The sequence below is a fragment of the Oculina patagonica genome, chromosome 4, assembly GCF_052425735.1.
Source record: "Oculina patagonica isolate OP01 chromosome 4, crgOcupat, whole genome shotgun sequence".
Lineage (NCBI taxonomy): Eukaryota > Metazoa > Cnidaria > Anthozoa > Scleractinia > Oculinidae > Oculina > Oculina patagonica.
In genome coordinates, this window is record NC_135761.1 from 59,674,613 (window position 1) to 59,685,047 (window position 10,435).

Genomic DNA, 10,435 nt, shown 5'->3' on the forward strand with positions numbered 1-10,435 from the left:
GACGAGCTTTGGATCAACTTACGATCTTTGACTTAAGGTACAGTAGATTTTCGACCTATCTCAGATAACTCGAGTAATGGCTGCTTAGACTCAGTCTCGCTATCTTGAACTGAAACTTTTTTTCCCAGTCGTGTGCTTAGCCCTTCTATAAAACGTATTTTCTCTGGGCTATCTCACTGAAACTTGCTTATACTAAATGAATTTGTCAATTATAATTTACAGTACACTTCGTTGATTAAGAATGAAAAAAAAAAAATTGCGGCTATAGCGAACAATCCGGCTTCATAACAGGCCGAGCTCAAACCTTATTCTCTTTATTTCCTTCTGGACAATTTTCCGTTGCCCTCAACTGTCTCGATCTTAGGTTTACTTAGTTCTCGTTACTTGAACTGGAAACCCGTTTCTCTTGGACGTTTTCGCTGTTTTACAGTAATGGGGTCATTAGACAATGTTATAAAAGGAGTAAGTCTCTTTTTTTTTATAGTGTTTTTAAAAGCTGTCTTTTCTGTGAACAAATTATTGCAAATTATTGTTATATCGCGTCGAAATAAGTAGAAAAAGAAAAACCTTATCCAAAAAGATCGAAAGAGATTTTTGTTATTTAAAAAACCCCCGTGTTTCAATAGTCGCCATTGAAATCCCAAATTAAAATATAGTTGTGAGTGTGATATCGATAAGCTATCGCCACCCAAGCTTGCGAAATCAACTTGTCAAATTATCCCCACAGTTCATTATAAACAGTCTATCAAAGAACAACTGCCTCCCCCCTCTTTGACACTTCCGTTATATGTTTAAAAAGGAGAAAGATAACAAGTGTCAATCTTTCGTAAAAAAATAAATTGAAACAGGAACTTGGTAAAACACAAACCGAAACCTGCTTGAGCAAAGATAATTCGAATTTGCAAGTTGCTTAGAGCAAACTTTCCATCAATTTTATAGGGAAATTTACCACCGGGTCTTCCTGCGAGTACCGCAAACCGCAAATTTTACGTTACGTTAGTCACAGTCGTCTATTTGCAGTTTACTACTATCAGTTTTTCTTTCAACTTCAAAATACCTGCTAGCGGTAAGTAAAACACGGCAGAGTTTCGAGGATATTTACACCTCTAACTACACGTTTACAGCTACAATCGAACCGAGTGTTCTTTTTGCGTGGAACTTTGCGATGTTGCTGCGTAATGTTCCAATGTTGATTGACAGTTTGGTAGAAATAGCTTACGTACAACTTCAATTCAAATTTGCTCGAGCAAGTTGCCAAGTTCCGTTTGAGTTTTGAAAAATTCCGGTTTGATCTTTTTTCCGTTTTATGGAAATAATGCCACCTCGATCTGTGTAAAGAGGACAAAATAATTGCTTATTGGCGACTGTCTATCAACAGACTGCGAGAAAATAGCGACAGGTTGAGCTCAAATGAAGATTCAATATTCAATTTTGTTCTGCTAGTTGCAGCTTATGCTTTCAATATTAAACTCGCAGCCTTAACTCGGTATCAGAAGGTTTGGAAAATGTGAAATATCGCAACTTTAAAGTGTTAGACACTATGAATCATGGATTGAAAAAAAAAATGGTGATCACCTAGCCACGGAAGGCTCGACTTGTCAAATTTACCCCGATAACTCGAATTCTGGTTCTTGCAGCTCGCCACGGATGCCCATTGAAATATCTCATTAGCTCTTCTTGTCGTGTTATTGGATTTAAACACTAAAATTAACACACAGCAATTTGATTCTAATAAAAGCAACGAACAGAGCACGTATTTGACAGTCATTTCCACTCTTATCATAAAATTGTATGATCGTGTTATAGTTTCTGACGAAATAAGTTTAATTTACACTGTTAGTGCTGAAAAACCAGTAATCTATTAATTATAACATGTAAAATTGAGTATTCAATCGACCCCAAACAGAACTCAAAACCCCGCCAACTAAGTTTTTGTTTCCTTTCAGAGTCTGAGTTACCGGGGTTCTACTGTACAAACTGCTTGGACAAGACATTGTAATTTAAGGTGGCTCGTACCAGTTTTTCTTGCGTGGGAAGTCTGGTGACTAGCGCGCGCGTCACGCTTCATTTCCACGAGTCACGCGCGAGATTTAAAAAGGAAAACAAACATGGCGGCCCAGCGCGAGGTTGCTTTTCTTCAATTTAAGAAAAAATTCCGCGTTCAACTGAAGTTGTTTCAACAAGAACATTTTAAGTAAACTTAATGTTCGTCAGTCAAAATGTTTTCGGATCTCACTGCTCGAGTTACAAAAGCAAATTCGCATGTGCTACGATCGATCTTGTCGGAGACGGAGATCGTGAGTCAATTCCACTTTTTTCGTTTCAGCTTATTTGAGTTCGCTGTCAAACACATGATTATTTAGACAAAGAAATACTTAAAAGTAAGACCTAAGAGGCACAACTGGTGCCAACTGAAACTGGCTAAATCTCATGAAACTCCTAAGCCGAAAAGTTTCGCAGACAAAGCGAGGGGAAGTCCACGCGTGTTGCGCGCGTATGTGCCCGCAAAGTTAAGCGGTAGTCAGAACTGAGCATGAGTAAATGCCAAACTTTTAAAATCGAAATTTTGAAGTGCGCGGAAACGCGCATGGGAATTATTGACTTCGCGAAAGCTTTCGCAAGAAAACTAACCCGATGACCCCTATTTTTTATTGCCCTAATATTTTCCTTTTATGTAAAGGAAACGTCAGAAAAAATTTTAAAAAATTCTACGAAAGGAATTTTTAATTATTTACAAATTGCCCTTTTTTGCATTTGCAAAAAATCCGCTTCGTAGAATTTTTTTAAAACAATTATACAGTTTCTTCATCAGATGCCAAAAGTTATCACGAGAAAAAAAATGGGGGTCATCGAGTTAGTTTTCAAGATATAAGCACAGGAAGCTGAAAAAGGGTCCGAAAAATCATTGGTTATCGTTGCCATGGTAACCTCTGATGACATAATTATTGGTGTTTTGGATCAAAAACACAATGGGTAATGTAATCATACAAAAATTTTGTTGCGATCTTTAATTGATTTTTTGGCCATTTTCTTCCAAACGTCGCACAGTTAAAAACCTGAAAACTGGTACGAGCCACCTTAAAAGTGTTTGATTTTGCAGGTTTCAGTCTTTTAATGGCAAGCTGCATGATGAACTCTACATTGACCAGAATTGATGTCTTCGCCCAGCAGCTAAAGGACCGAGGAACGGCAATTCAAATTATCGAATCCTTTTTTATGCTCCTAATTAACTTCGCCTCCTTTGCTGGAAATCTACTTCTCGGAATTGCAGTGGTTAAGAACCCAAATCTTCGCAGAACTGTTCCCAACATGTACATTATAACTCTGGCTGTTGCCGACTTTCTTCAATCTTTGCTGGGGATTCCATTTTCAGTGGCTGCTCTAATCGTTGGGAAATGGCCGTTTAACAACTTCACTTGCCAGCTTCAAGGATTCTGGATCCTTCTCATGTGCGCAGTGTCGTTACAAACTTTAGCCGTCACCGCTGTAAACAGATATTTTCGAGTGGTTCGTTCGCGCGCGCAGTATCAGAAACTCTTTAACATGAAGACAACAAAAGTAACAATCACATGTGTGTGGATCATGGCTTCCTTTGCGCCTCTTCCGTACATTGTTGCCGGGCACGAGTTTTTCTTTCACACGGGAAAGGCTTTTTGTGCGCACAATGTTGAAAGCTTGTTTCACGGTTACGGAGCGTATCTGGTTCTTGTTTATGTGGCCATTCCACTAATTATCGTAATTATTTGTTACACAAGAGTGTACATCGCTGTGCGCAAACATAACCACAATTTTCGACGTCGAATTCACGCCAGAACCCAATCAACTTCTTCTTCTTCAACTGAGAGCGGTTTATCTGTAGATGAGGTGAACATTACCTACATTCTCCTAGCTGTTGTAATAGGTTTCTTGACTTGCTGGACTCCTATTTTAGTGATTGATATGATCGACTTCATAAACGCAGACTGGAAGCTCAAACGACAAGTGTATGTGAGTTACACTTGTTTTGGATATGCCAGTACCTTCCTCAACCCCTTCATATACGGAGTCATGAATCGTTCCTTCCGCGCTGAGTACTTAAAAATCTTGGCGCCTTTGAAGATCTGGTCGTCCGCGCAGGGCGGTGTTCAAGATGAGATCGACGGTGGACGAAACCAGCAAAATGTGGCCAGAAAGGAAGCGGACGTGGCACTTGAAATGGATGAGATAAAACATTAGAGAGCAATATACAGCGACGATTTTTGGGAAGGCCGCGATTAAACTAAACTAAACAAACAAACAGAAAAAAAGTTCCTTGCAGATAGCAAATAAAAAGCTTATCTGTAGTGTCAGCATGTGATGTAAATGAAATATTAACAATTGTATACATTTATACATGAATGTATTTATATGTGAAAGAATGTACATATAGCTATTCCGATTATAATGCTATTAGAATTACAATCGTCAAGCTTAGGCCTGGTTCAAAGTATATTTCATTGGATTACTGATTAGTGGAAAACCCAAGACCCCGGGGTCTAAGGAAATTACGGGGTCCCGGGTGGGGAAAACACGGGATCCCGCTTTTTTACGCCAAAAAAGGAATTAATTGAACATTTGTTGTTGTTCTTGTTTTTTTTTTTTTCGAAAAAGGAATAGACAAAAATAGTACTTGGGTCTGGCCTGTATATATTTAAGATTAAAAAAACAAACGCTCATCACTACGTGCAAAGGAAAGGAATCATCCTATTGTCTTGAACTGTCATTAAATTATGCATTAAATTTCTTTACAAATGTTATAATAAAGTCATTTCGATTTTTGCACTGAACTTTTTCGTTAAATCAAGTTAATGTAACAAAAATAAGCAAAAGCTTTGTAAACTGACAGTAGTTGCTTTAACAACTACTGTTTCAATTAAAGCTGTAGGGACCATATTTTTAATTGAAACAGAAACAGCAACTAATAAAGTGTTCAATAACCCAGGGTATACGGGCTTCTAGGTCTCGGTCGGCTTGAACATGTGCTTGATGGGGCTAGCGACCAGTCATTTACCGATGAGCCCGTAGGCTCTGGTAACAAGAATTCCTGATGACCCATAAGCTTAGCTGGACTTCGGACCAACTAAGCTGTAAGGTGTAGGGAAACTGGTGACCAGACAGAATGCGAGCTAGGGCCTTACCTGCGGGGACTAGTGCCCCATCCACAGGAAGTAGTATTTTTACTCCTAGTTGCTCTCTGCTACAGAAACTAGGATACGCTTCAGCAGTTTAATCTAGCTTGGCTTACGACGAATGCTTGGTCCTGAATGAAGCAGAGTTACACGCCCGGGGGGGGGGGGGGGAGGGTACTCCCATATATGGGCTATATAGGTATGTGCCGCCCGATAGGGTATGGTTTTTGAGGTTCTCGGTCCTTAAATAGGGTATCATTTTTGGTCCTTTTGGCATTTTGTTCCTCGTGTGATCCTTAGATAGGGTACCAATATTCTATCAGCTTTAATAAACGCCCAGATGAACGAAAAAAAGGTATCTTAAAACTGAACTACCCGTTCAAGTATTAGTAAAGTGATTTTATAAAGATTTGTGTTTGGTCGTGCGCGGTTAGCCGTTATTTGGGTCGTCATGGAACGCTTCTCCTTCCCTTGAATAGGGTGTCATTTTTCGGTTTGGGGCCTTAAAAAGGGTATCAATTTTCGCTTTCTTTATCCATAAATAGGGTAAGGGTTTAAGAACCTTGGCGGCACACTCCAATCCGAAATTTATGGGACAATTTATGAGAAAATTTATGAGAAAAGCCAACGTAGATTTAATAGTCGCTGCGTTTTTCTCCTTTTAATAATTCAGCTTCAAACTTTTATAAATCCCCTGTCGTTTCCTCGCGGAACTTGGAAAAAGAAATTACAACACCCGAAGTTCTGAGACAATGTATGAGAAAAGCCAACGTAGATTTAATAGTCGCTGCGTTTTTCTCCTTTTAATAATTCAGCTTCAAACTTTTATAAATCCCCTGTCGTTTCCTCGCGGAACTTGGAAAAAGAAATTACGACACCCGAAGTTCTTCAGGTCCACCTTGAGTTCTCAAAACCGTATTTGAACGAAAAACACGCATTTCGACCTCTTCTGCTTGTTCAAGTCGTCTTCGGAACAGCAGATGAACAAATGCAACCCGAAATTGTCTGTTCCTAGCCGCGTAAATCAATGGATTCATGAGTGAATTTAATAATGTCAAAGCAACAGCAAGGAAGAAAACGATGTATGTAACGTTAACAACCATAGCTTCAATGAAATAAGAAATCGATATTGCAGGAAAGTACCACAGAAAAACTGTTATGATAATAATAGTTGTTGTTTTCAACGCTTTCTTTTCTTTCACAAATTTTTGTCTTACCTCGAGTGAAACTTGCTGGGAAGCGATTTGTTTTTCGTGGCGACGTACCTCGATATAAACAACGATTTGGCATATAACAATTATTGGAACTGTACAAGGTATAATAACATGTTCAAATAAGACCATAAGAAATTCAAAATGGATCTCTAGGAAATCCATGATTCCTGGGAATAACGCCAAAATCCAAGTTATCCCAGAAGCGATTATCAAACGTGTAGCTGTGATGTGACTGTCGTGGTAAAAAGGATGTTTTACTGCCAAACAACGTTCCAAGCTTATCAACACCAAATGAAACAGCGACACGGCGCAGAACACGTTAAAAAGGACTCTGGAAATCTTTTCGAATGCACAAACCTCGTTAACGTTCTTTCCTTCAAGGAAGAAAATTGCCATTGCAATATAGGAAGGTTGAACAGTTAAAGCGACCATAAAATCAGTCGCTGCTAAGCAAGCGAGCAAAATGTTTGATTTTGTTCGAAGTCGACGCGTAGATTTCACCGCCACAATCACCAACGCATTTAAAAAAATCGTAAGAGGCAGGGTGAGTAGTGAAACAATTGTTGTGAAAATTAGAACAGTGTAAACCTCGGCCGAAAGTCTACCTGATTTCCAAACAGGCAAAAAGGCTCCATAACATTTACTATCTGGTTCGTCCTCAAAGAACTGCGATGTTGCAGTAGAATTCATATTCCTTTGGTTCATCGACTGAGTTAATTGTACAGATGTTTTTTTTTTTAAAGTAGTCAGAATAAATTATGTGCAAACATTGAGACCGGCGGCGTATAACAATCTTATTATGCATAAACGGAACCGATTTAACTCTGATGAAGGTAGCAGAGAGCTACCTAAAATTCAGTTTTTATACGTTTTTAAAATATTTTTTAAGGTCAGTTACAATTTTTTTTTGCCGGATTCGAAAAAAAAAAAAAAAACATAAACATAATCATATGTAGTATGGTGGCCCATCAGTGCCATAGTATTTTACGCCGGTATTTTAACATTTTTCCCTTTTTTTATATATATTTTTTATTGTTTTATACTTATTTTATATTTTTTCTCTATTTTTTTTATTCTTTTTCATTTTATTTCTTTTATTTTTATTTTTATTTTTATTTTTTATTTTATTTATCTTTTTTTCATTTAATTTTTATTTTATTTTTTATTTTTTTATTCTTTTCCATTTTATTTCTTTTATTTTTATTTTACTTTACTTATCTTTTTTCATTTAATTTTAATTTTATTTTTTTAAAAAAATAAAAAAATAAAAACGGCTATGGCCCACAAGTGCCATAGCAAAAAAAGAAAAAAAAAAAAAAAAAAAAAAAACTCCGTGGCCCAGGAGTGATGCATTGAGAACAGGGAAGGAGTAGTCACCAGGCTTTTGGCCGTAAACAACATGGCGGCGCGGATAAGAAACGACTCGTGGAAATATGATGAAGAGCTAAAGCGGGATTTAGAGGAATACGTGAAGCAGATGCTGAAGAGGGACGAGGTTTTGGATTTTGTTTCCAAAAAATATCCAATGTATTCCTGGAGTTTGCGTACTCTTTGTCGTCGTTTGCATTACTTTGATATAAAGTACATCGACTATGAAATAGAGCTTGATGATTTGGAAGAATCCGTGCGCGAAGAATTGAATGGTCCGGGAAAGTTGCTAGGTTATCGTGCAATGACTAAAAAGATAAGAGAAATTCACGGTCAGAAAGTTCCAAGAAACCTGGTCTACGCTATGATGGAGCATGTCGATCCCAGTGGCCTTGAAGAACGAGGAGGTATCGGGCAACCAAAGCGAGCCCCAAAGGGTGTTTTTACCTCAAAGGTAAACGTAGATTAAGCTTATTTTAAGCCTATTCTAACTACACTTTTAGATGTATTCATGAAACATTGTTTGCACCGACGGACGTGGCATAGTCGAAAATCTGAACTGGACTCTGGACTGGACTCTGGACTCTGGACTATTTTTCAAATATTACTTAATATTGACTCTTCACTTCACACTCTTATTTTAGTTATACTGTTGTTATACTTTTATGGTCTTGTTTACAGGGTTCAAACTGGACATTGTCCTTGGATGGACATGACAAGCTTTGTGGCTTTCAAAATTCAACTTTTCCATTGTGTATCTATGGTGGGCTGGACACATTTAGTGGTAGAATGCAATTTCTTCGCATTTCAACATCTAACAGCAATCCAAAAATTGTTGGTCGATACTATTTAGAGTATCTATATGAATCAAGAGGTTTGTTCTCCAACTATTTTCCATTTGTTGATAGAGTAAATGTAAAAGATAAAATACTAGCTGAAATTTCATCTTCAAATCTGCCTTGAAAACTTAAGTTTAAAGACATATGATAGCAAATATCACCTCTTTATCTCCTCTTCTTTCTGTATGTGACATCTTTTTTTGTTGAATTGAAGTGGGAGGACGTTCATGAGAGAACTTTGTATTCTCATAATCAGCACAAAATTCAAATTTTAAATTTGCTTTAGGAATAAACATAAGGCAGAGTCCACGTTTTTGGTCTAAGATAATATGCTGCATTCATCTCTGTAAAGAAAAATCACAATCATCAAAGACATTTGGTACATATTAGAGCGTGTAAAATGTTGTTATTGAATTAAATGCAATTTTTAGGTCTTCTTCAGTGTCTGATTATTCTTATAAAAACAAACCTTGTGATTGTTAGCTTGACACAATGTTTTGTATCATTTGTTCATGTTTAATTTAGTTTTTGTGTTCTCTTATGTTTTGGACATAAGTGCTTCCATCAAGACTACGTGTTGACAAGGGCTCAGAAACAGGGATTATAGCAACCATGCACTCATATCTTAGAAGTAAACATAAGGACCTCGACGATCCCACCGACAGTGTACTTTATGGACCTTCTACAGAAAATAGAATAGAGCGTTGGTGGAGAGAGCTCTTGGATCGAATGGAGAAGTTTTTTTAAAAATCAACTTAATCAGCTCTTGGAGGATGGCAGTTATGAACATGATAATGAACTGCACCGGTTAGTCCTGGATTTCTTTTGTTTTCATTTTTTGGAATAGAAAACTGACAAAAACCTTGTCAAAATATAACTGCTTGGAATAATAATTGTGCCAAGGTAGATAGTGATTTTATAGTTTAGGGCAACAATTTTTACCTTTGCCACATAACATAAAAGGGGCTGTCTCATGGTTATTTCTTTACTTTTGGCACATTTTTTTACTTGGTTTGGTCAAACATAAAATACCGTATTACAAACTACAGATGTATACTGTAATAAACTGAAAACAAATTTATAGCAACAGGCCCATTTTCTCATATTTTTGAGACCCAACTAAAAGGATTCTTCAATGGTCCTGCTCATAGTGCAAGATTTATTTTTAATTACACCAATAATAGTGAAACAAATGATACTTTTTCTTTCGACAGAGATTTACTTGCATTTGTTTACATCCCAGTTATCCAGAAAGAACTTGACCTTTTCAGAGAAACTGTATGGAATTCCCACCGTGGTCGCAAACAAAAATTGAAAGAGCTTCCAGCTGGAGTGCCAAACCACATTTACAATTTTCCTGAGAATTACGGGGGTGAAAACTGTGGTTTTCCTATCACTGAAGATCAGTTGGAGGAAGTTGCAGAACTGTCTGAAGTATTGGAGGACACTGATGACTTCTTAGAACCTGAATTTCGAAAGTGTTGTGAAGCAGTTATCTCAAACGTTGACAATATTGAGCCAGCAGATGCTGCTGATGCATATTTATATCTCAAAGCAAATATAAAGCTAACCTAAATGGTTGTAGTGCATGTTTTGCCCAAGGGCTTGTGTTTTCAAGAATTGCAAAGAAAAGGCATTTTACTATTATCACTAGTGAAGCCGGAATGGTACTTGTAGCCACGAGCGTTCAATTTTTGCATGTTTGCGTGTTTGCGTTGTAATTAGTTTGTAATTCCCGTCAGTATTTTTGTTCGGTTTTTGGTTTCTTTGTTAGCGTAGCTCATTATTATGTATTTCTCTGCTAGTTGGTTTCTCGGCCTAGTATTATGTAATCGTTTATTGTTAATTTTCGTAACTTCGTTAGCGC

At 37.4% G+C, this 10,435-nt stretch overlaps 3 protein-coding genes across 3 annotated transcripts; 2 read left to right on the plus strand and 1 right to left on the minus strand.

The window, feature by feature from the left end:
• The first annotated feature begins 1,949 nt into the window (after positions 1-1,949).
• On the plus strand, positions 1,950-4,215 carry LOC144648630 (melatonin receptor type 1C-like). Its single transcript, XM_078508137.1, has 2 exons — positions 1,950-1,995; positions 3,074-4,215. The coding sequence occupies exon 2, from the start codon at positions 3,115-3,117 to the stop codon at positions 4,213-4,215; it is 1,101 nt and encodes a 366-aa protein (XP_078364263.1). The 5' UTR covers positions 1,950-1,995; positions 3,074-3,114.
• Positions 4,216-5,891: 1,676 nt separating this feature from the next.
• Positions 5,892-7,097, minus strand: LOC144649175 (adenosine receptor A3-like). The gene has a single exon (XM_078508628.1). The coding sequence runs from the start codon at positions 7,064-7,066 to the stop codon at positions 6,017-6,019; it is 1,050 nt and encodes a 349-aa protein (XP_078364754.1). The 5' UTR covers positions 7,067-7,097; the 3' UTR covers positions 5,892-6,016.
• A 653-nt stretch (positions 7,098-7,750) lies between these two features.
• LOC144648911 (uncharacterized) lies at positions 7,751-9,913 on the plus strand. The gene is made up of 4 exons (XM_078508359.1): positions 7,751-8,183; positions 8,411-8,603; positions 9,125-9,375; positions 9,783-9,913. Exons 1-3 carry the CDS (start codon positions 7,761-7,763, stop codon positions 9,313-9,315), a joined length of 807 nt encoding a protein of 268 aa, XP_078364485.1. The 5' UTR covers positions 7,751-7,760; the 3' UTR covers positions 9,316-9,375; positions 9,783-9,913.
• Positions 9,914-10,435: the final 522 nt, after the last annotated feature.